Source organism: Haliotis asinina, chromosome 5 (genome assembly GCF_037392515.1).
Source record: "Haliotis asinina isolate JCU_RB_2024 chromosome 5, JCU_Hal_asi_v2, whole genome shotgun sequence".
Classification (NCBI taxonomy): Eukaryota; Metazoa; Mollusca; class Gastropoda; order Lepetellida; family Haliotidae; genus Haliotis; species Haliotis asinina.
In genome coordinates, this window is record NC_090284.1 from 22797807 (window position 1) to 22824607 (window position 26801).

Sequence of the window (26801 nt, forward strand, 5' to 3'; positions counted from 1 at the left end):
GAAGGTTGCCATGGTGTTGAAGATAGGTTTTGGATTAGCCGGGTTGAGTAGGAGGTGTATGTTATTGTGGTATTTTGGGGGTATTGTGCTGTGGAGTCGGGTGATGTTGGTGTGTTGTTGTTTACATTCAGTGAATATGTGTGTTATTGATTCTTTTGTTTTGCAGTGTGGGAAAAGTCCATCTGGGTGTCTGTTTTGTCTGTATTGTCTGTATAAGTTGTAGTTGAGGCTGGTGTTGCCTGTAATGAGTCGTGTTATGAGGGTGTCTAAGTTTGGGGTGTTTGAGAATGTAGGTGTTTTGGTAATGGGTTGTGTGATGATAGATTTGAGCCAGATGGACTTGCTTGTGTTTGTGTTTTGTGTATAGTTGAGTGTAGATGTGTTTGTTTTGATTAGTTGTTTGATTTCTGTTTTGGAGGTGTGGAATGGAATGTGTTGGGGTGGGTGGATGGTTGCTAGTTTTGCTGTTATGTCTGCTGTATTGTTGCCTCTGTTGTGTGTGTGTGTGCTGGTATCCAGAGTAGAGTGATATTTTTATTGTGTTTATGAAGAGTGCTGATTTTGTGTGTGATTTGGTGGGTGAGGTCGGGACGGGATTTAGAGTATTTGTTTTGGAGTTGTTTGATGGCTGAGAGGGAGTCGGATATAATAAGGAAGTGGGTGGCTGGGAGGGTGGGGATAGTGTGAAGGGCTGTAAGGATAGCTAGCAGTTGTGATGTTTAAGAAGTTTGTGAGGTGGAAGTTTGTGGTAATGGGAGGAGTTGTTTGTACATGTATGCCTAGTCCTGCTGTTTTGTGTGGTGAGATGAATGCGTCTGTATACATATGTGTATGGTTAGGGTAGTGGGTGTCTAAGTGGGTTTGGATGATGTTTGTTTTGGAGTGAGTGTCAGGTTTAGTAGTGGAGTTTAGTATAGTAGCTTGTAGTGTGGTGTCTGTTGTGGGTGGTGGTAGTTATTTCTGGCCACTTTTCAGGGAAAATGTGGGGGTGCCATTTTCTAAGGGATATGGGTCCGAAAGGGGGTTGTGAGTTTTGACTATTATTTGTCTGTCTTTAAGGAAATGGTGAGTGAAATTTAGAATATTTCCGTGTATGGCATTTTCTTGAAGTTTTTTGATGAGGCCGTTGTGCCAAACCATGTCGAATGTTTTACTGAAATCTATGAAAATGGCCAATGTGTATTGTTTCTGTGCTTGTGCGACCCTAACATCATGCTCCAAATTCAAAATGTGATGTAAAGTTTGTCGATTTGGAGTCAAGCCGCTCTGGTCCTGTTTTATGAGTTGATGGGATTGGATATGATGTTTTATCCTATTGTTTACTATTGTTTCCATAGTTTTACAGAGATGTGAAGTTAGTGAGATTGGCCGGAATGAGTCTGGGGAGTTGGCGGGTTTCCCTGGTTTCAGGATTGGCACCACCTTTGCTGTTTTCCAAGAGTCGGGTAGGGTTCCTAGGGTCCAGATTTTGTTGAATAATGTTAGGGTGAGAGAGAGCATGTTGGCGGGGAGTTTGTTTATGATTGTGTAAGTGATATGATCTGGACCCGGGGCTGAGGCTGTTTTCTTGTTTGAATGCTTGACTTTCGTAGCGGGAGTATACGACTTTTATACTCCCGCTCGCGGATCGTGATGGATGTACATGGTATTTTATCAGAGTCACGTGGACCAATCAAAACTCGACATTCTTACATGAGACTAGATAATGCTATATATGTCAGGGACACTGGTTTTGTCTCTCACACATGAAACCTAAATACGTATATTCCATGAAAACAAAACATGTATTACAGAAAAAAATGAGACTTCCTCTCCAGTAGAAAAGGGTTACTACGTGATAAGACATTTCACGACCGTGTGTTTGTCTAGGTAACAGTCCAAGGACGTGAGTCATTATTTGAAGGCCATTCACGGCCCAAATAAAAAGCGATGACTAATCAAATCACTCTTGCTGACTCAGGTGAAACATTTGTCAATGTGAATGAAAATACGTATTGTCTGTTTTGTGTCAACCTGACAACGAACATTGCATTATGTGTGTGCGCGCATCGCAATTTCACGTCACCTTCTATGCATACGGTTACGAGCACGCGGGTGTCTGTGTTGGGTAATCACGATAAACCGAGGCGAGGTGTCCCAGCTCGTGAACTCTCAGTACCACGAGCAGTCCGCTATCGGAGCCCATTAACCTTGACTTTCAAACCCTCTGTGAAGGGACCTCAAGTTCACGTTTGAGTTTCATAGCAAACCACCAAATGTGCAGACTCATGTAGTAAATATAAGTTACTATGCCGTCCATGTCTACATTTTGGTTGGTTTTCATTAATGTAGATTGTCATCGTCCTTTACATTTCTCGTTCACCATGTACACGTAGAAGACTTTGCCTACTAGTTGAATGCGACAGCCCAAAGACGCGAGTCATTATTAGAAGTAGGTCATTCACAACCCAGATAAACAGGGATGGCAAGTCAAATCATGATCACTCGTGTTGACTCAGTTGAAGCGTTTGACAAAGTCACATCACCTCTTATTCATGCAGTTACTCAATTTTCAAACAAATATAAAAAATGCAACCCGTGACATTCATACAGTTATACAATTTTCAAGCAAACCACCAGATGTGCATAATCATGCTGTAAATGGAAGTTAACATGCCGTCTGTGTGAACATACTGGTTCGACTTTGAGAAGCGTCTATTGTCTGCGTCCTGTATAGAGTCTGTTTACTATGTGTACTAAAGACTTAAAATGATATAGATACTGCTAGACACACATTAGATGATCCTGCGCACTAAACGCATTTGTGACGAGAGGCGGTACAACGAATTGGGCGAGTACACTTGGCTGCTACAGGTAGCTTGACGATTATGCACGTGCAATACATGCTAAACGTGACATGAAATCAACACCGCATATTTCTCCGAATGATAAGACTGCAATTTCAGGCATAAGATACTGATATTCCAAACTAACCTTTAGTTAAAACAAAGACAAGTAGATGATTGGGACATTGACAAGCATTTTAGATATTCAACAATTTTGTTTAAAAAAACCCCAGGAAAATGTCATTTGCTTCGTGAAATGGATCGGTGGTCCTAAACATATTTGCTCAGTATATTGTGTTGATTCAATTCGTTGGGATTGTACCTGTTCCCAAACAATTCATGCGTGAAACGCACGTGGAAAATGAACTTCTCGATATTTATCAGACAACCTGTCTCCCTCTTGTTTCAAGTGGATCATTCTGTGGCGCGTTCCCAAGTATGCAAATTGGGGTCATTTGTCAGGTCGTGGATCATCTTATATGTGTTTACCAGTAAATGGCCTGTGCTAGAATTGTCCAGTGAGTACATAGCATTACAGGGTAACGCTGTGACGGTTGGTTGGTTGTGTCAACGCGTAGATGTGAGTGAGTGTAGTTTATCGCCGCATTCAGCTATATTCTAGCTATATGGTGGCGATTTGTAAATGATCGAGTGTGGATCATCAGACAATCCAGTGATCAACAGCATGAGCAAACGCCCATAAACTGGTTCCATTAGACATGACATGAGCAAGAATTCATACATGAATGAGGTCCATTCACTGACAACAATAGACAGGCAAAGACTCAGTGGACTGATAGAGAAACAACAGGACTTCCTTGTACAGTTGATGTGATGACAGATGCAGCCTCAATATCCAATAAAGGTCATAAAGGTCATATACAGTAATTAATTTCAGTGAAAAGGAGGAACAACGTGGTTGACAACACTGCGGTAGTGATAAAGATAAAGTGAGTGAGTGAGTTAATATTTAACGTCACATCGGCAATATCTCAGCCATATCATGACGAGAACATTTAATACTGAAATGAAATATTTGTATAGTAAAAACCTGTCAACGACGGACAGTAAAACAACTAGAATATCACAAATGGGATTAAAACTAGCGTGGAAAGTTAAAACTTATATCACTATTCGGACAATATATTATAAAATCAGGATACAGATTGCCAACAACTGAAGGTAGATCACCATACTAGGGACCATGGGGACTTACAGTGCCTTTGCTACCTACATGGACCCTAGTTGGATTTACACCATCCCTTCAGCTGCTAGCAATTTAGACACATCTAGCCACAATTAAAACATTTACGACTAAAAACAGTGGAAAGCCTAAATTTACTGTAATGTTTATGGACTTATGTACCCTCTCAGGAGGACAATAATTTTACGGTACTTCAACCCCCTTCGAGGATACAGCCACTAACAAGCAGTTACGAAATTAAACTTCCAACAATTAAAATACATCTATCTACAGTACACAGCATTCAAAACTCAAAAAAAAAAAATCAATTTCCTTCAAAAAACCAATAATTAAATGAGAACTGACGTTTGTAAAAAGATCCTTAACGGTTTTGACATTGAAATATTGATCCCTTGTGATGGAGAATTCAACACAGTCAAGCAGGATATGCTTGACTGTGACTCTCTCATCACAAGGGATACAAAATGGAGGATCCTCACCTTTTAACAGGTATGCGTGAGTATATCTAGTATGACCAATAAGACATCGTCGTAAAATAACCTCTTCAAATCTGGACTGACAACCCAAGTGGGTATAACCAATGTAAGGTAATTTATTTATACCCACTTGGGTGTCCCACTTTTTCTGCATCAGATCACGGATATAAGATCTAATGCTCGCTTTGTAATCACTGTAGGGAATAAGCAATGCTGTCACAGATTTGTTGAGTGCTGCCTTAGCAGCAAGGTCAGCCAATGTGTTACCAGAGATCCCTACATGGCTGGGTAACCAACAGAAGACGATGTCGTATTGGCCAGTTGCAAGATCATTATACAATTCAATAATTTCTGTTAAAAGTGGATGTTTGCAAGAGATATTTTTAATAGCCTGAAGGCACGAAAGAGAATCGGAAAAGATTATATATTGTTTACGTTTAGGGTGTCTTTGAATATATTTAAGAGCTGTTAATATGGCGTTAGCTTCAGCTGTAAAAATAGAACTATTACCTGGTAATCTAGAAGATCTTGTTCTGGATCCAATCACAGTGGCACAAGCCACTGTGCCACCGTCCTTGGATCCATCTGTAAATAAGGGTTTGTAATTGCTATATTTATGTTTTAATTGATGATATTCTTGTTTATATTGTAAGTCATTTGTTTCTGATTTTTTAAATGCAGTTAATGTTAGGTCAACTTGTGGCCTAACCAATTGCCAAGGAGGAGAAGAAAGAAGACGGGAAGGCGATATACATTCAAGAGCAATACCGGCAGCAGATATAAATGGCTTAATTCTGTGCCCAAGAGGTGGAACAAGAGAAGACTTTTTGTTATACAAATCCTCATAAAGGGGATTGAACACACAGTTATAGGCAGGGTTAGATACATTAGAATATAATTTAGTAATGTATTGCAACGACAATTTTATACGACGTTGAGTAAGAGATGGTTCATCGGCCTCACCGTAGAGACTATCAATAGGTGAAGTTCTGAAAGACCCAAGACAAAGTCTTAAGCCTTGATGGTGGACAGAATCAAGAAGTTTAAGGTTGCTTTTGCAGGCTCCACCATATACGATGGACCCATAATCAAGTTTCGAACGGACCAGTGATCGATATAGGTGTAAGAGGGTTGCTTGATCCCCTCCCCACTTTGAGTTGGAAACAACTTTCAACAAGTCAAGAGCCTTCAGGCATTTATTTTTAAGGGATTTGATATGAGGCAGAAATGTTAAATGGGAGTCAAAGATTAGGCCCAAGAACTTGGCCTCCTTTACAACTTTGATGGGAGTGCCATCTAGAGATAGTTCAGGGTCTTTATGTGGCTTATATTTTCTGCAAAAATGTATACAATTAGTTTTGGATTTAGAAAATTTAAAGCCGTTTTCAAGACACCATTTATTTATTTTGTTTAAACACAACTGCAGTTGCCGTTCAATAGTATGCATGTTTTTCCCTCGACAAGAAATATTAAAATCATCCACAAATAAGGATCCATCAATTGAATCGTTTAAAACTTTTGATAAACTATTTATCTTTATGCTAAAAAGTGTAACAGACAGAATATTGCCTTGTGGAACACCCTGATCCTGATTGTAATGATGAGACAGGGTAGAACCCACTCGAACTTGAAACTGTCTATCATTTAAAAAGTTGGCTATAAATTGAGGTAAACGACCTCGCAAGCCAAAGTCATGTAAATCTCGTAAAATGCCATATTTCCAGGTTGTGTCATATGCTTTTCTAGATCAAAAAAGATAGACACAGCATGTTGTTTATTAATTAGTGCATTTTTAACAAATGATTCTAAACGCACTAAGTGATCGACAGTACTTCTGTTTTTGCGGAAACCACACTGTATATCAGTTATAAGGTTATTTGTTTCCAAGTACCAAACTATTTGATTATTTATCATGCGTTCCATGGTCTTGCAAACACAGCTTGTTAATGAAATCGGACGATAATTGGATGGATCGGTTTGATCACGTCCAGGTTTAGGTATTGGTACTACTATAGCGTCACGCCATGAAGGAGGAAAGTTACCCGATGTCCAAATACCATCAAAAATATTTAGGAGAGTTTCCAGACAGGATTCTGGTAAGTGCTTCAGGAGTTGATACTGTATGTTATCAGCTCCTGTAGCAGTATCATGAGCTTGATCAAGTGCAGTATGGAGTTCATGAATAGAAAACGTTTCATTATAATCTTCCCCATTATCGGAATTGAAATTAATAGTTTTCTTTTCTTGTTGTTTTTGATATTGCTGGAAGTTTGGTACATAATTTGAAGAGGAAGAATGTTTAGCAAGGGTTTCACCCAGTTTATTAGCAATATCTGATTTATCAGTAAGCAATTGATCTCCATGTTTAAGATGATGGACAGTAGATTTAGTACCTTTACCTTTAATTTTCTGGACCATGTTCCATACTTTGGACATAGGTGTCCGAGAATTTATTTTGGATACATAATTTTGCCAAGATTGGCGTTTGTTCAGTTTAAAAGTACGCCGTGCTTTAGCATTTAAAATCTTAAATTTATTTAAATTATGCACCATAGGATGACGACGGAAATAATGTTCTGCTTTTTTCCTTGCCCTCCTAGCTTGTTTGCACTCATCGTTGAACCATGGTTTTCTTATGTGTGGAACTACAGATGACTTTGGTATACACTCATCAGCTATGGAATTCAGTTCATCAGAAAAGCATTTAATAGCATCGGGAACGTCAATAAAACGTTTAGGTGTAAGTTTTTCAGCACACAGTCTTTCATATAAAGCCCAGTTAGCGTTTTTAAAATTTCGTCTTGATGATGGAGGAACATCGGATGGAGTTACAGCTTTTAATACAGTAGGAAAATGGTCCCTTCCACATAGGTCATCGTGGACTGACCATTCGAATTCATTTAATAGTTCTGAATTTGTCAATGACAAGTCAAGAGCAGAATAGGTCCCTGTACCAGGGTGTAAATATGTGTTGGAACCATCATTATAAATACATAAATCATTGTCAGAACAAAAGTCCTCCAACAACTTACCTTTAGCGTTTATATTTACACTACCCCAGAGTGGGTTGTGCCCATTTAAATCTCCCATTATAATACAGGGCTTCGGGAGTTGGTCATAGAGAGCTTGCAGATCAGTTTTGGCAAACGTCGAAGACGGCGAAATGTAGAGCGAGCATAGCGTAAACGCTACATGTAAAGTAATTCTCACAGCAACAGCCTGCATATTAGTATTAAGTGATACAGGGCTTTGAATAACGTTTTGTCTGACTAGAACGGATGACCCGCCAGTGGCCCTATCACCCGGAGGTGAAAAACAATGATATGCATTAAAATGGCGGAGGTCAAGTGTATCTGTTTGTTTTAAATATGTCTCTTGGAGACATAACACTGAAGGTGTAAAATCCTGGACTAATAGCTGTAATTCATGTAAATTAGTCCTCAATCCTCTGCAGTTCCACTGTACAATATTATTGGAATAAACTATCTTTTGGGGGGATTTATTGGGGATCTACCCCGCACTCTTTTGGAGGGCGACAAGCTATGTGCCCTAGAATGGACGTTTTCACAAACGTCGATGTCTTCAAGAGACCCGTATTTATTGAACAGTTGAATTTTGTTCTGTGATCCTTTAGGAGCTCTGCCACTTTGTTGTTTTGAAGCATCAGGCTTTGACTTCGGTTTATTTTTCACCATTTGTTGATTATCAGCTGTGGATTGAGACTTTGAGTGTGACTGAGATGATGATTTGTGATCAGAAGACGACTTTGAGGCACTAGGAAGAGATTCCTCAGTCTGTGATGATATAGCAGGGTACAAAAGCTGTGGAGAATCACAATTTACAGTCAAGTCAAGGTCAAGGTAGTTTGGCAGCCTGTGATTGATGTTGTTTTAGAGCTAGAACCCGACGATGTTTTTGCTATTGTAGCATAACTTTCTGGAAGATCAGATCTCTTTACCAGTTTTTTTGCCTCAGAGAAAGAGATATTTTGAGTAAATTTTATTTTATTGATCTCCATTTGTTCTTTCCAAATTGGACACTGTTTAGAAAATGAAGAATGGTCGCCTGAACAGTTGGTGCATTTTTAAGATTCACTGTCACAATCTTCTGGTGTGTGTGTCTTCTCACCACAATGAGCACACACAACAGACAATGTGCAAGTACTAACACCATGACCAAACTTCTGGCATTTAAAACACCTTAAAGGATTGGGTATATAGGTGTCTACACTGATGTGACAATAGCCTGCCTTTACTGATCTGGGAGCTGTTGGAGAGGTAAATGAAAACAGGTACGTATTTGTCTGAATGGTCTCCTGATTTTTCCGTGTTGTAAAACGCTTAACATATGTGACCCCTTGATCTTCCATTTCTGAAATAATATCAAATTCAGACATGTCGGCGAATAATCCATCTCTATCCCTGATGACTCCTTTGCTTGTGTTAAGTGTCCTATGCGGAGATACCGATACTGGAATGCCGACGAATGTGGTGGTAGACATCAGGTTAGTTGTCTGTTGTTTTCTGTTGCACTCGACGAGCAGTGCACCTGAACGCAAACGTCTGATATTTTTAACGTCACCGGCAATTCCTTGTATCCCTTTCTGTATCGCAAAAGGGTTCAACTTAAGTCTGCTGTTATCTTTAGTCTCAATCACGACAAAACGTGGCCAGTAATCAATGGAAGTGGACAGTCCTTGGTCGTTATCATCAGGATCATTGTCAAGTGGACGTTTTTTCTTGGTAATGGGGATTTGAGAAGCCATGGTTATGGTTGAATAGTTCATCATACGAGCTCCCCACCCACCACGGAGGATCACAAGGACAATGCTAAAAACAAGCGGGTCTCCAACTTGCAGCACCAAGGATACTCGGATGATATACTCCAGCAGAAAAATTAAAAGATTAATGATTCTACCAGATTGGCCCATGAGCCACCGCCTCTAGGTAGGCTAGGTGGATACACTACGACTCTAGGTATTAATAAACAGTAACTTTTTCAAATTCTGTTTCAAAATTCGCAACACCACAGAGTTGTAGCAAAGGGCTTGGCGTGACCAGCCGATTGATAGAATCGGGCCGATTCTACCACCCGTCTAGGTGAAGTAAGGGCCAAAGTGGTGTGTTGAGCAAAAGGAACACGATTCAGGCTCCCAGTGCCCTCAACCACCAGACTACCGTCCTCCACCGACACGGGACGCAACCCACGGCGAACAGGTTGCCCAATTTGGTCGCCTCTTACGACCAGCAATGGGGTGCTGTGGATACATTCTGTCCCGGGTCCACACGGGAGAAGAGCACTTAGCGTTACCCAGCACCCACCACGAGGAGGTGGCTCTTCATGGGTGCCATATAAAGATAAAGAATAGACCAACTAATAACAAAGAATTCTCATATGGCTTGGCTATGTAGGTTTTGGACGCTGCCGTTCCGAGTTAGACACTATAGCAGTTGTTCAACGAAGCACACGGCAATATTCCAGCTCTGTATATGGCGGCGGTCTGTAAGTGATCGAGTCCGAACCAGACAATCCATAAATAAATAACATGATCATCGACCGAGCATACGATGACATGTATCGACCTCATCTCAGAGGGACACATTCCGAACACATCCCCCATCAAACATGCACACGGACGCTCACAGGCATGCACGCACAGACACATGGGTAGAAATTGCGCACAAACACATACTGCAACTTCATATGAAACAGACAGTCCGCCATACAACTCAGAGGGTTATTCCAGACAAGCATGACGAACGAGAGCGATGAATACAGCCACTTGATTCCCGTTTTCTAGGACATGGTCTCGTCTGCCAATGGACAAATGGTTCAACTGTTGTCACCACAAGTGATTTGCCTTGTCGTTTGGGCACGAGTATAACACCACTGAATGCTCGATAAACCATATTTTTTTACATCTACACCTGTTTACCTTCATAAAATATGTGCATTGCTGATTGACAAAAAATTGCTTATAATTAGTCATATATACGGTTATATAAATCAGATTTGTGAAGATTTTGACGGAAGGAAATCACTGCACTGAAATGTATGAACCACAGGAACATTCTACTTAATTTAATGAATGTGTGAGTTTTAGTTTTACGCTTTTAGCAATATTTCAGCAATATCATTTCGAAGAACTCACAAATGGGCTTCACACATTGTAACCAAGTGGAGAGTCGAACTCGGGTGTTTGGCGTAACGCGCGAACGCTTTAACCACGAGGCTACCCTGCCGCCCCCGGCATTATTGGGCGGAAGTGAAAAGGTGGTTCAGGAACTGCGAGACAGGCTCTCAGTATGTACTATCACGTCCTTTGTCACTGATGCAACTGGGTGGTCATGTTACCCAAGAGATCAGACACCGCATGAGGTTATCTGTGTCACGTTGACCCTATTCAGCTGCAAGGCGTCAGCAGCTGGATGTTGTAGTCGTCGTCTACGTTACCTCCCCTGATGCTCCCAGAGACCGTAAGCTTGTGTACTTCAGCTTTTTACACTAGTCTAATTATTCAGGTTATGAAGAGTCAATATGTTTGTACAGCAAAGCGAGTTTGAGCAGGAGTCGAAGCCTTGACATCAGACTAAAGTTTGAACAGTAGTTAGGGTGGATGTCTATACCGAGAGAGGGAAACTGGGACTTTCAGAGGGTTCACATTTCGGGGCTGTGCGTACTCGCTTTAAATATAGAATTGATGAAATCGTTTATCACATAAAACATTCCTCTCCTCTAAACCTTTTTTATCTCCTGGAACTGCATTCTCAGTTTGAATGACCGGTTTTTATACATCTATTTTTGCGTCAATAAAATATATTCATTTACAATTTACATTTTCGATACAAATAAATACTGTCCCTAAAATATATAGTCATATGTACTGATCTATACAGGAAATCGATGAAAGAATGGACAGAAACAAAGCACACCGTTAAAATACAAAAGGGCAGTTTTAATAGGTAGTTTCTAATCGGGTTTTAAAGACATGACAATATTCCCCGCTGTAGTTCTGCATATCTGCAGCTGTACAGACCATAGAGCTGAGAAAGGGTTCAGTTTGTGGTTGTCGTCTGCACAGATTTTCCACCCCAAGGTTTCAGCTGTCAGTCCGTATTTTTCTCGAAGGTATCAAACGTACACATCTGTCGCAGCACAGAATATCCCTTTCCTTAGCCAGGTCGTGTTCGTATAAACCCATTCTTCGTTTGTTGTCAGTTCGTTTCCTTTAATGGCTTATTGTCTGTCCTGTTGCATTACTTTAACAACATGAAGTAAAGTCAAGTTAGTCACCTCAGCTCCTCTTTAACCATTGCCAACCATATACAGTGGAAGCTGTCTAAACCGGCACTGATTGGGACTGAAGAAATAATCTGTTTTAGACAATGTGGCGGATTGTAGAGCTGATGAAAAATTACGAGCCACGAACGGGACTGAAAATTTATGCCAATGTTATACAACTTGCCGGAGTGGACAGAATCCGGTTTGGACAGCTTCCGCTGTACCGTTAACATCCGCTTCTGTAGGTGTGCAGGGAGTTGACGCAATTATATAATCTCTGTATATTGTATCAATTCAATATATCGTATCAGTACAGTATATTGTATCAATACAATATACAAATAAATGCATAATAGAGCTCGGACCAATGTTTTCTTTCGGGAGCTGAGTGAAACAAACGCTGTGGACACGAGTTGGATTCCTTTCTAATTCATTCAAAAGTGTCTGGGAGCATACAGGTGTGTGTAAACAGAGACACACAGGGTTACCCTACTAGGTCGTATGTTGTAGTCACTGAGCCTCTCTTACTTTGTGTTGTATGCCGAGTATGTATGTATGTGTGTGTGTGTGTGTGCGTGTGTGCGTGTGTGCGCGTGTGTGCGTGCGTGCGTGTGTGTGTGTGTGTGTGTGTGTGTGTGTGTGTGTGTGTGTGTGTGTGTGTGTGTGTGTGTGTGTGTGTGTGTGTGTGTAGTCGTTTTCCAGTCCATTAGCTCCTTTCACCAGCGTTAAACGACAAAGTTAAAGATTCTTCCGGACATAAAGAATTGAATTGGGATTGAGATTTCGGATAATTTTACAAACACAACAACGTAACTATCTTGAAAAGTATTTTCATAATCAACCATAACGTTGCCTAAGCCCCACCTTCCCCGCTGAGCACAGTAGATTCAGATCGACTTTCATCAACGTGTCAGTTGTGTAAGTCCTGGAGGCCTGGAGTGTGGTGATTTTATACTGCTACTTTAACCAAAAAGTGGAAATAAAAAAAATTAAACTACTATACCCACTTCTTAATAGGGGTGAATACATGTGAATAGGGAGTGAATATATGTGAATAGGGAGTGAATACATGTGAATACAAGTCTAAATAGTGTTACATGGACTTTATAGCTTGATAACTTCAAAAGGCCTTTCTTTGTATTCCCTCTGCACCCAAGGACCACACTGAAAGAATAGAGAAACTGAAGGACGTCCCCTCTGTATTCATTGACGCAACAGCGAAAGGATATTGCTCGAGACATTTATTGCAAGTACGCCTTGACGGACTTGACACCCCTAAGATGTAGAAATGGGGATAGCCCAAGTTCTGTTGATTTAAAAACGGAGCACAGGCGAAACTTTGGCAGACTCTCGCAGACTCTCGCGTCCACCTTGATAAGCCGCCTGGGTATATTATATCTGTTGCAAGTGATACGACTCTTGTTAACACTAACTCGGACACAAGTTCTTCCATCTTGTCACCAAACCAACTTCAACATTACAATGGCAGATACTGGCAGTCAGAAAATGAAACTGTACTATTTCCCTCAGTACCGCTCCGTCAGAAATATCTGGCTGATCAAAGGTGAGTTGGCCGTCATTCCATGTGTGTGTAACATTCATGACAGTTGATTGAACTATCAATCTTTGATGTTAGAAATCCCGTCACTCTTCGAGAACTATTGTCATGACTTGTGCGTGTGTACATACTGTAATTGTATCGTCTTTGGAGTTTCTCTCTCCTTACGAATTGTTTGTAAGTCGTTATCATAAATGTGCATTGAGGAATACAATTAGATAAGAAATTGTGTTGAACTAGACCGTTAAGCAAAGCCCGTCGTCTAGACGAAAGAAGATAGATATCAAATGGGAGACCTCGCCCTGAATAAAAGCCAGGAATTCTTCCTCAAAGCCACTCCGCAGTCAATAATTGTGTGTGTGTGAGTGTTTGAGTGAGTGTGAGTGTGAGTGTGTTTGTGAGTGTGAGTGTGAGTGTGAATGTGTGAGTGTGTTGATGTGTGTGTGGATGCGTGTGTGTGTGTGAGTGTGTGCGTGCGCGCGCGCGTGTGTGTTTTCTGAATTAAATAAGATCTCTCGTTAACCAGAGATGGGCGTGGAGGACGATTTTGAGTTTATCCGCTACGATTCGGGACAAGAATATAACGCCACCGTCGAGGCCTACCGCAGGGACGTCCACCCCCATGGCACTATCCCCGCCCTCGTCGTCCCCGGGGAGGGGTCCGTACTGGAGTCAGGGGCTATCAACATGTACCTGGCAGACAGATACAAGAAGCTCCTACCAGACCCCAAGTACCTCAAGGACTATTACGAGTACGTGAGAAGTGTTTATGTTATGTCTAACGAGCATTGTAATGTCAGATTCACTCTTAGAACTAATAGTTTTTTTCATATCATGTACAGCATCACTTAAAGTGTTGTACGATCACTGGCTACTGCGCTAGAACGGCTTATTGCACTATTGAGGGTCATTGCACAAAATTGCAGGTTATTGTAACATCAAAGCTCACTAAACTGCCAGTGTCTGTTGCGGTTTAATCACGGTTTAACGATCGATGCACTTGCATAAATATTGCATGATTACAGCTATATTGCACTGGCTTCTTGCACTCTATTTGCCCCGTGAACTCTTGCTTTTTGCACTATGTTGTGTTACAGCTTCATCATGTACGGCAACGCCACCCTGGACGAGCTCATGAGGTTTTTCTTCGAGCTGTGGTTGCTGAAGACACCCTTCAGCGATGAGAAGGTGAAGAAGATGACAGAGAAGTTTGATACGTGTATGGATTACCTGGCCAAAAAGCTGGAGAACAGGGAGTTCCTCTGCGGGGACAAGTATGAGAAACGTTACATAATGTTATCCACTTGATATATTATTACTAATTAACATTTGTGACCCCAATGAGACGACAATTCGGTAACCAAATGGCAAACTCATCCGACAGCTGTTAGGATAAGCATGGTTTCCGGGATCTGCTGCGCTAACGCAGTGCTGAAGCGTTAGCGCAGCATACCCCGGGAAACAGGCTGCTGCTAGGAGAAGCGTGGGATGTAGGACATAATGCTCTTAAACATTGGTATCACTCGGCTGATAAAGGTCAGTGTTGGGACAAATATACAAAAAATGTGTGCAATTTGAACACGTTGACTACCAACGACTATGTGCGAGCGGACAGAAAAATAGGTATTCGTTTTTTGACCCTCGAATTCCGAGAGAATCGGCCCCCAACAACTTCCCAGATAGCTGTATGCTGTACTGGTGGCCACCGGTGGGCTACCTATGGCGTGTCCAGCTGATCTTCGATGGCCCAACGGTGGCACTGGTGGCACCGTCGGCAAACCAGTGGCCCACTGGTGGCAAGCCGCTACATTAACGGAGAGTATGTGTGTTTTGTATCCGTATTAAGAACATGATAAAATTATTATATCAGGCGCAAACCTTTAAATACAAATACATGTACATTTTTTGTACATCATTTACTGAATTTCGTGACATGCAGTTTTCACATCTATGATGAAAATAATTTTCATTTCTTTGCAAAATACGTGAAAGTCTTTTATTGGGGCTGAAAACTCGCTCGCTGAAGGAAATTTCAGTATACATGTATCTGTAATTAAAAGGATAGATTTCAGGTGATTATCACATTCAATGAGTAATTACTGAAGTCTTTGCAATGATACTGTCACTTCAGGACAGGTTCTTATGACATATATAAAAGTGGCCACCAATTTACATAATCATTTTGGTTGTGGATTAAACATAAAATTTGCATTAATTTCTGTTCTTGTCATAATGTATGATTGAGTAGGTCTGTAGGTCTGTCGGTAATTTAAATTTACAAAGTTTCATATAAATTTCTGATTAATTTCAATAAAATGATAATGAAAGAGATGATTAACAAAGTGTAATGATTATTTAACGATATTTGTATTTAATTTAGAGTTAATAATGCATGAATTATCTATAAAAGTAACTTTCTATCTATCTGTTATCTATAACATACTGCAGTTCTAGCTGTCCACAAGATATTCAATGTCATGATCTAAATTTATTATGAATTTATTTGCGTTCAACTTGAAGTATAGATCACATATATATTTCAGTGATTTCGTCAAGTTAAAGATATTGATATCAGTAGCTTTCCTCTCTTACTTTAATTATGTTCAAAACTCCATCTGGCCTTCATTAAAATATATTCGTGATTTATAACAATCATTCATGAATTTGTATAATAATTAACCCATGGTAAATTGTGAGTAAGTGTAACTAGCACTCATCCCAGTCTCAAGCAGGTGGAGAGGTGGGGGTGTCATAGTTGTAAACTGTTCGCTCGTCACGCCGAAGACTCGGGTCGATTTCCTACATGTTACAAGTTCTGGTGTTGCCCGTCGTGATATTGCTGGAATGGTGCTTAATCAAAAACCAAACTCATTCGTTCATTAAAGAACAAAAACGGAAAAAATGTACGGACACTGATTGTTTATTCTGATATATTTATTTCTATTTTATATAGAAACATCACAGATATCAATTTCCAATTTTGTGTGGGTTCCTGTGTATACTGCGACCGCGTTGTCTGTCCAAGTAAAACGCAAATCTGTATTTTAAAGGTCACATGCAACCAAAAAATCAAACATAATTAAAACACATTTATCACTTATTCATGACATATAATATACATTGCTGCTTTTAAAAAAACAAATAAACACAATTATAACCGTACAATCGCGATTACTGCGAAGTGCAGTATTTTGTACTTGGGCTTACTTCCCCCGAAACGAAGCCCTCGGGAGACCGAACCCGGTCATAGCGGGTGGATATGCTCTCAAGTGTAACGACGGCTTCCGATTGGCTGTTTCATTTGCTGATGTGCTGAGGGTTCATTGTGTGTACAGAAAGATTATCTGTTTGATGGGCATTTTAGAAGTATAGCCAGTCACAAGAAAGTAAGAATCTTTGTGGATAACAACTTCTTTTTGTGTACTTGATGCGTCGTTTCAGTATGGATTCATATACTGTTGTCAAACAAAATCATATACACGAAAAGAAGTCGTTATCCATGAAGAATGTATATAGAGATGTTGGGTTTAGAAAATACATGTTCTCTGAATTTGCGCTCGATCCAATAAAAATGTCAGTAGAGATGGTAAACTACTGGGTGGCTGGAATCTCGTCCAAGTACAAAGCAGGACTTGAAACTGACAAGAGTTTGCACAAGTTTCCGTCAGATCCAGTCATCCGAAAAAAAATGGATGCAGTTTGTTTGCAACCCACAGACATAAAAACATGTTGTGTGTATCACACGTGCCTAATTACATGATGTGGCAGACACGGGACTTGGTTGCACGTGTCATGAATCAACTTATTTTCTTTATGTCGTATAGCCTGATAGGTGTTAAGTTCAAATTGCACGTGGTCAATGATTGAAGCTGTGTATTGCATGTTGTCTTTAGCAGACAGGCAGACAGACATATAGGTGTGAATAAACCAGACACTGAGCTTTCTCTGTGACAGAGACTGCTTACCACAATCAACAAGCTGTTTTACGTAACGAGTAGATTATTTACTTGTTTGTGTACACAACCAAGATTAGACTACTGCTCACGACCTCAGACGCTGGGCATGCATACTGTTTCAAGCTCCGCGAACCTAGTCACTGCGCATGCGTTATGGGCGCAGCGCAGCACAGCTGTTGAAACCAGTTTTCCCCCCAGCGCTGGGGGGAATTTAGAGAAACGTTTGAACTCCGATTTCGCGGGCTTTTTTTTCATCGCGTTTTTTTCAACTTTATAGGTTGAATTGGCATTTTTTATGATTTGTTCCGGTAAGTGCACACCGAAAGGTACCAGAATCTGCAAAGTTGTGTTTTACGTTGCATGTGACCTTTAAAGTACCGCACCTGAAAAAATAGGAAATCATGTTTAGATTACATATTAGGATAAGGGAGTCCGTAGGTTTATACCATCTTTTATTAACAGCTAAATATGTGTTATCACTTGTTCTCAATGAACAGTGGATTTTTGTCTGGGTGACATTTTCGAAATGAGTTCAACGAATTGAACACACTGCTAGAACACTTCCTCCCATATACGGGAGGAAAACATCACAGAGGAAAAACAACAACTACAACAAAACAACAGCAACAACAACAACGACGCTGTTTTGAATAAATAAATCAGACGACGACATCGCCGATATATATAATTCCAACGTTGGGGCAATGAATGCGACGGAGACGTACCAGTTATATTCGGACACTTGACGTCATGCCCGTTGACTTACATGTTATGTCAGTGTTGTATGCATACTTTTCAGGAATTGAGTTTGGGATGGATGTTTCTAAAATTTGACAGGAAATTTTGAAGTTATATATATATATAGTTATATATACTGCGCACACAATTTCAGTTTATAAAACTTATGTATTGTTCCACAATTGACAATCACAAAGTCAGTCATGTTAATTAGTTCACGGTACTGTGCATATGTTTGTTAAAGGACCACTAAACTCAATTTTTGGTACTCTTTTTATCACTGCATATGAAAGACTTTTGGTTAGTCATAAACGAAACACCATTTTCTTTTTTTTAAAAAACCTTGTAGTTAATTAATACCAAGCGCTTAAAAGTTGCTAAAAAGCCGTCTGCTTCTCTCTCGCCCGCAAACGAAACCACAGACAGGTTACGTAACTCTGTCGCCAGAGCCCTAAAGTGACGTCATAGAAGGAACGGTTTCCAGTTAAATGTATATAAAATGTGTAGGACGCTCGTCATTTTGCTGATTTCTCGACGTCACCAAAGACATGCCAAATTGTTGTGTTGCCGTCATTTGTTCCTTGGGATCGGGTGGTGGTGTCACTATGCACAGATTACCACCAGATTCCGTAGTTTGTGCTTAAATTGGTTGTTTGTGCGAAGTGAGCTATGTGGAAGCCTGTGGTATATACTAAATCGGATGGTTCGCCCCCTTATAAAATCAAGACTGCTTACTACACATTACTGACCAAAAGGATTTTGCATGGACATAACGCTTTCTTCCTCGGAAACGAGGTTTGTGGTCGAAGTGACAATATTATCGTATGTAATATTATATTGGGTAAACTGCACTTTACGGGTCCCCGGAAGTGTATGTGACAGGCATGCGCAGAAGCCATATTTACATCGAAGCGAGCACTAACGCTGACGCCATTTTTGTTTACTCCGGCGAATAACTGCCGCTGTTTTATGGCCTTGTTTGATCTATTAAATTACCTTCGGATTATAATCGAAAATCAGCTCAAGGCTTTCATTCCTCAACATTATTTTAGGGTCAGTGTTATGTCATGGTATTGTCAATTGCAGTGTTTATTCATTTTCTTAAGATCACGATATACAATTTCCCAGTGCTAACCGAATGTATGATTTTTTTGCAATCTCATATTTCAACAGAATGGGGGGGGGGGGGGGGGGGTTTAGGAGGGGCAGGTGCCCCCCTACATTATTTTCACATATTACCTATCATTTCTTTTCTATTCCTAATAAACAAAAAGAGGTAAGTTTATCTGATGTCTACTATCAAAACGCTTCACTTACATTACAAAAACAAACCTCCGCTTGCATTAAATTCATCCGAATCCTGAACACCATTTTCTTTATTTTCAATTTCAATCATTTTAAAGTATGCATGGTTTTGGGGGTCAAACGCATAAACGGATAAACGTAAGAAATGTAACAAAAGGATCATCAAAACAACGTAGATATTTTTACCTCACGATGAACTCCACAAAATAACTATCATACAGTCCTTTCGCAGTTCCATACCTGGGCAGGGACCCTTTCACCACTCTCAAAAACTCGCAATTTTATTAGTGCACGCACCATTCTCTGCATTCACAAATTCCTTACTATGAATTACTGTCACATGCTCGTATCCCATCTCATTCAAGTTGTGGCATTCCTAGTAACCCACTACCGTATTTGGAACATTCGACACGTGCGTCCACATTTGACCAATCAGAGAAAAGGAACGTCATGAGGATTTCCCTATGATTACTAACGATTGGATTGATGTTTTGGAGCATTACTAAAATTCGTGTTTAAAACTCTCGTCTTTTAGACGAAGTTTTAAGCAAAACCTTTGCCAGTAAACACGAAAATGACCTCTAAACTCGTCTAAAATGCCTCCTAACGGAGATCAGCCCGCTCTCGCATGCTTTTCTTTTATATATGACGCGCAAAAAAGGCAGTAAGCTCGCGCCGAAGGCGCGTACACGTTACTTTAGAATACATTTCTACTTCCGGGTAACTGCCAAAGGCAGGGACCCGTAAACTGCAGGTGTCCCATTATATTGACCGATTCCAAAAGTGAAATTGTTATGTCATAACCAATGTCATGTAAAATAATGTCCATCAATAAAATACATATTTTACTACCAGTAGAAAATAATTTTGATTTTGTAAGTCGGTGAAAACAAACTTAAATAGCATTCATCCTCAGACAGGGCGCCACCATTTTTGAAAATCGTGAAGTCACGGGCTAAAGTCCGTGAGAATTATTGAGATTATGATTTGTTCTCATCAAGTTAGAAAATCAAAACTACTTTTTACTAGTAGATAAATATGCATTTGAATCATGGCCAAAAAGGATTTTGCATGACAACTTTTAACATAAGGACTTCTTCCAAGGAAGCAAGGTGGGGGTCGAAGTGACATTTATATTACAAGCAATGCTATATTGACCTCCACCTCACATCCAAGAGTGAAATTGATATGTTATAAGCAATGTCATGTAAAATCCTAATGTCCATCAAGAAAATACATATTGTACTACCAGTAGAAAGTAATTTTGCTGTTGTAAGTCGGTGAAAACAAACTTAAAGGGGCACTGATGCGGAGCGAATAATGTTTCTCGCCAACGGTCTAACTACGAAACCAAACTGGAATTTGGTCAGCGCCCGCTCCTTAGACCGTGACGGACAAAGGAACTGGGTTCCTGTCCATATCAGCAGAATTTTGTCACCTAAACAGTCTGGAGGCCGGATGCCCATCTTATGCCATTTCTTAAAAAATATCCATGGTATTCCTTGTCCGATCGTAACCAAATATCCCAGCAGTGTAGTACTTTTAGGATGCTTGGATGGTATAGTTACTGATCCAATTTGATCCTATTTCTGCGTTTTTAACCTCGATATTTAATCATGTTACATCAAAATATGATGTCTACAGGCACGTAGCAAGCCATTTGTTTCAGTACGGAAGATTGCAAAGCTTTATATTTAGGTAGTTTTGAGTGTTGGTTGAGCTGTGATAGCAAATATCATACGTAAATTTTGGTAGCTATGGTAGCTACAATGGTTTCTTATTTATGATAATAAAAACACAAAGTTGATTTATTTGAATTCGTAAACAAAAAACGATGACTTTGCCTTTGGTAGAGAAATCTGAAAATTTTCTTACGTAAAAAAACCCTTATTTCACCTATTTACCAAAGTACACAGCAAATGCCAGTGTGTATTCCTTATGTAACGAAATTCCGTTGGTATCCTCAAAACAGTTTCGGCCCATAAGGGTTTTCAGGCTGCATGCGACACAGAGATTACATCTTCCTTGCTGTAACTCGCGCTTGATGGTGTAAATACACGTGTTATTTGTCATCATTCCCTTAATGATATTTTTACAGGTATAATTAGTAGTAACACCACTTCGGTTACTCAACAAAGGTTCCCATTTGGCATTTCTCCTGTCTGCAGTAAATACTCAACATTATAAATTAAGGTCTAATGTGGCAAATGTATTGTATGTTATGTAATATGTGCATGTAAGTGATGCAAGAGGTTTTATCAGCTGAGTTACAAAAGCAAACATCGATCAAAGAATTAACCGATAACACACTGATTGATTAATTACTTTTATCTTCTAGCGGATTTGTCAAAAGGCAGAGTGTGTAGATGACAACACCCAGTCGTAAAGTGTGAGTGCAAAAACAACATCCTCCCTTCAAAGAATTAACCACCCTTGCGTTGATTGATTGATTGCTCATTATTGGTTAACTAAATTACTTAGAATAGTGGACATCATACAATTAGTTGCCAGGTGTGCTATCTTGGGAGACCAATGAGAGGTTTATCTGGTTTTCACCAACGAAAGACGTGAAACGATGTGTTACTTTTTCGCAAATGAGACAGTTGTAAGACACGCGACACAGAGCAGGATTATTTACCAGCTGCAGATGAATGGAATACGATTTCTTTTACGTGGATATTGATGGATACACTCCTGAACAAGGTAGTAGCCTGACATTGTTGCTATAAAATTAGTCTGTTTTACATTCAGTATTTGCATTTTGTTTTAATATATTTATTGTAGCATTCAGCTGAATCTGTATGACAGAAAACAGACACTAGATCGCGTATGTGTGTGAAATAGGATCCACATTGGCAATCTATACAATGTATAAATGTTGCTGTTATGTTAGAAATTTACTATGAGTATAAGCAGATCGTGTGTTCTTTTGTTAATTTTCAGAATCATACAAATATGACAATAAACTAATTAGGGTTATGAGGCAAAATATAGAGACGTTCATTGGCTTCGTTATTTTTCCGTCCTAATAGTTTTTTACCATTTCTACCACTGGCAGATGATTAATCTTCAAAGTGTTTCATTTGTTTTCATAATACATTTGTAGTGAAGTAAAAAATGACTTCACCTCAGTTGATCTGTCTATAATTAAACTATCAGTTGCGCCTACGGACTGCGCAGCAGAGGTCACGAACCAGTCACGAATTCTGGGATATCATCCGGGTACTCACGGGAGAAAAACAATAACAAAAGTTTACACCAGTCCACGGAAATTGCTCCGCATTAGTGCCCCTTTAAATAGCATTCATCCCAAGACAGGGCGCCGCCATTTTTGAAAATCGTGAAGTCAAATCCATTTGAATGAATGAGATTATGTATGGTTTGTTCTCATCAAGTTAGAAAATCAAAACTACATAAATATGTATTTGAATCATTACCAAAAGGAGTTTGCATGACACAGCCTGTAACATAACCTAAGCGAGGTCGGGGTCGAAGTGAAAATACTGCGCGATAAATTTCTACACTTGCTAAATTTACTTGGTTTGTAACGTTCACTCACCAGTATGTAGACACTTGTCAATAAACGTCTCTATACTTGGTCTCATAATCCTAATTACTTTATATTCATACTTGTATGCATTTTGAAACTTAATAATAAGAAGCGATCTGCGAATGTATAACAGGAATGTAATATGTAGACATTTCATAGTTTTCCTATATGAATCATAATTCGCACCCACGCCCTAGTGTATGTCGTCTGCATCATTACACTTAACGACGAAAACAATGATTCTGTTGAAAGGTACGACAACGTATTAAAACAAAAATGCAAATATTAAAATTAAAGTTATAGGAGCAGTGTCAGGCTATTACCTTCTTCGAGGAATGTATCCATCAATATCCACAAAAACAAGTGATATATAATTCATCTGCAGATTTTCCAAGTGATGTGTCTTTTAACAGTCTAATATACGAAAACGTGATGTATCGTTTCAGGTTTTTCACATTGCTGTATAGTTTCATTGGTTACCCAAGATAGCACACCTGGCAACTAATTGCATAATGTGCGTCATTCTTTTTAAAACGTTATTTAGTTAGGCAATAATGAGCAATCAATCAATGTATTGGCGGTTAATCCTTTGAAAGAAGGGCGTTGTTTTACATAGACACAGACACGACAGAGTGTATTCAGTATACATAAGTAAATGTACATACATAAACACTATCTTTTGACAAATTCCCCATTTAAATCCCCATAAATCTAAGTAATCAATCAACGTGTTATCGGTTAATCCTTTGATCGGTCCAGACAAAAGAAATGGGGGCCTTTGTCGGGTAATCTAAGTGGCGTTACCACTAATTATACCTGTTATAAATGCATTAACTGAGCATCAAGTGAATGATGACAAATAACGTGTAGGTTCATACCACCTAACACGGATTACAACCTAGCGACACCAAGTGATTTTGACAGAATCGTCTATGAAAACAAGGGTTGTAACTCCAAAACTAGGCAAAGCAGGAGACAAAACTAAATGATAGTAGATTGTGAGAGTAATTAAAGATCGAAATGAGCATTTTTGATAACGGGGTTTCATTTATAACGATGTCAGCAAGTGATTTTGCGTTTGTACCTTATTAGAGTATATGTGACCTTTAAATTGTTGCCTTTCGATAAATAAACAAATTAAATAGAATTTTGTGACTGAAGTGGAGATGATTCCTCACAATGTGCAAAATTTGACTTAATTGGAACTTTAAATTATTAATTAAATTAATAAGAAAATATTTATGCTACACCAAATTAACACGTAAGCTTTTAAAAATTACAAGTATGCGTATATCACTGCCACGGATCGGTCGATCCAGTTCTTTCAAAACAGAGGTCATGAGGCAGAACTGTTCACGATTCATCACCTTTAATTTTTTCGGCAATCGAATTGTTTATCTCTTAAATTTCTTGTAAATGAATGTGTTAGGATCGCTAATTATATTCTCGCATATCCACAACTGGGTTTTACCGCAAACAACGTGTTTCAACACGAAAATATATGTAACAACGTTGCATACCTTTATAGCAACATTGTTACAGCATACAAGCTGACGAGCGGACCGCCCGCTACAAGCCACTGTCGGCTTGCCGACTGAAGCCACTGACGGACCGATGACGTTATCTGGGTTAGGCTCAACTCAAGGGGCTGGGGCGGTGGGGGTAGCCAAGTGGTTAAAGCGCTCGTCACACCGAAGATCCAGGTTCGATTTCCCACTTGGGTACACTGTGTGAAGCCCATTTTCTGGTGTCCTTCGCCCTGATATTGCTGGAATATTGCTTAAAGCGGCTTAAAAGTAAATTCACTCACTCAAGCGGAGCCAGTAGTGGCTCGAGTGGTGAGCCTCGTATTTGATCTGGGCCATCTGATCTTCTACATCCTGGCTGTTACTAGAATGTTGATGGCATGGGCGGTTAAGAACAAACAGTACTTTAGTGTGAACATGACCAAAGCGTATAAGGCATGGGAGGTATTTGTGGATATTTCACAATGAATATTCGCACGCACGTACCTGACTTTAGCACTTTCACCAGCTTGCAGAACACGTGAATATCCGGACTGGAACTGGACCTCAGCAACCCATTGTTGTCCTAAGTGGTGACTAATGTGATCGGATGATCAGGCGCATGGTTGACACAGGTCATCGTAGCCCAGTCGCGTAGATCAATGCTCATGCTGTTGACCACGCGCACTGAATTGCCTGGCCCATATAACAGGAATATTGCTGAGTTCCACGTTAAACAACAACCAAACCAATCAACATTGTATACTTATGTGCACGTGTGCGAGCGATTTTCAGACAGGAATGTTTACACATCTTTGCAACCTTGGCACTCGCAATCCGAAACATTCCTGTCCTTTGTTGCTTTGCGCCATCCTTTATCGTATGACGACAATCTGTTGACAATCACGTGATTGATATCATGAGCAGCTTTGCAAACCAGTGGCTTTTAGACAATACCAACCCCAGACTGCTGACCTCCAATACTAACGTAACATACCAGGTTTATATGATACATTACTCACTCACTCACTCTCCATCTTCCTCCAGGTTTACGGCAGCTGACACAGTGGTGGGTTTTGACCTGTACTGCGCCGCATTGTTCAATGACGGCAAACTACTTGAGAAACATCCCAAGATCAGAGAAGGATATTATGCTCGGCTTCAAAAGAGACCGGCATTTCAGGCAACAATCAACATGACCTAAAACTGTTGCTGTCAAGTTGCTATAATAGACCAGGAATTATTACATGTTGTGCATGATGTCATCTTGAATTAAACTGAGCGAAATATTGAGGGACTTTTTTGAAAAAGTGTTTGCTGTTTTCATTGATTGTACACAAGTGGGGTTTCCAGACTGGTACCCTGGTCCTGTTGCGTTTGCGCTTTTCTCCGGATGCTCAGCATGTCCAGGGAAGCGGTCAGTTGTGGATTGCAGTTTCGAGCTATTCGCCGGCAACCGATGCTTGTTGGAAGAAACTACTATATAGGTCTGACATGACTTGATTGTTAGAGAGTTTTTTCGTATCCAGACGTGAGATACCTACTTCAAAATGTAAGGACACCTGTGTGTTATTTATTACTCTATGGAAATTGTCATTGAAACTTTTATTCTATACTGTAGAGACATTTGCAAGTCTATTGTTAACAATAACATACATGCGGATTTAGAAACTTTACACTAATGTAAAGAAAGGCTTTTCTCGGATTCAGACAGGTTTTGAAGGTCCTTACTGTCTGCTAGTCTAGACTTGCCTCCTTAAAGATAGAAAGTAGCATACCTCTATGGATTGAGCATTCAGTACAGTCAGTGGACTATCTGCCACTCTTACTGGGCTATCTGCATTGCTTATTGCACTATCTGCATGGCTTGTTGCATGGTTTATTGGACTATTTGCCATGCTTATTGGACTATCTGCCACTCTTATTGCACTCTCTGCACGGTTTAATGGACTGTCTGTCACGCTTATTTGATTATCTGGCTCGCTTAATGAACTATCCACCACTCTTAAGGCACTATCTGCACGGTTTAATGGACTATCTGTCACGCTTATTTGATTATCTGTCTCGCTTAATGAACTATCTACCACTCTTATTGCACTATCTGCACGGTTTAATGGACTATCTGTCACGCTTATTTGATTATCTGGCTCGCTTAATGAACTATCTGCCACTCTTATTGCACTATCTGCACGGTTTAATGGACTATCTGTCACGCTTATTTGATAATCTGTCTCGCTTAATGAACTATCTGCCACTCTTATTGCACTATCTGCACGGTTTACTGGACTATCTGCGATGCTTATTGGACTATCTGGCTCGCTTATTGGACTGTCTGCATGACTTAATGACCATCTGAATGGCTTATTGCACGATCCACCTCGCTTATTGCACTATCTGCATGGA

At 39.9% G+C, this 26801-nt stretch overlaps 1 protein-coding gene across 1 annotated transcript; it reads left to right on the forward strand.

The window, feature by feature from the left end:
- The first annotated feature begins 13224 nt into the window (after nucleotides 1-13224).
- LOC137283800 (glutathione S-transferase GstA-like) lies at nucleotides 13225-25602 on the forward strand. The gene is made up of 4 exons (XM_067815485.1): nucleotides 13225-13350; nucleotides 13871-14096; nucleotides 14442-14618; nucleotides 25446-25602. The coding sequence occupies exons 1-4, from the start codon at nucleotides 13269-13271 to the stop codon at nucleotides 25600-25602; spliced, it is 642 nt and encodes a 213-aa protein (XP_067671586.1). The 5' UTR covers nucleotides 13225-13268.
- The last annotated feature ends 1199 nt before the right edge of the window (nucleotides 25603-26801 follow it).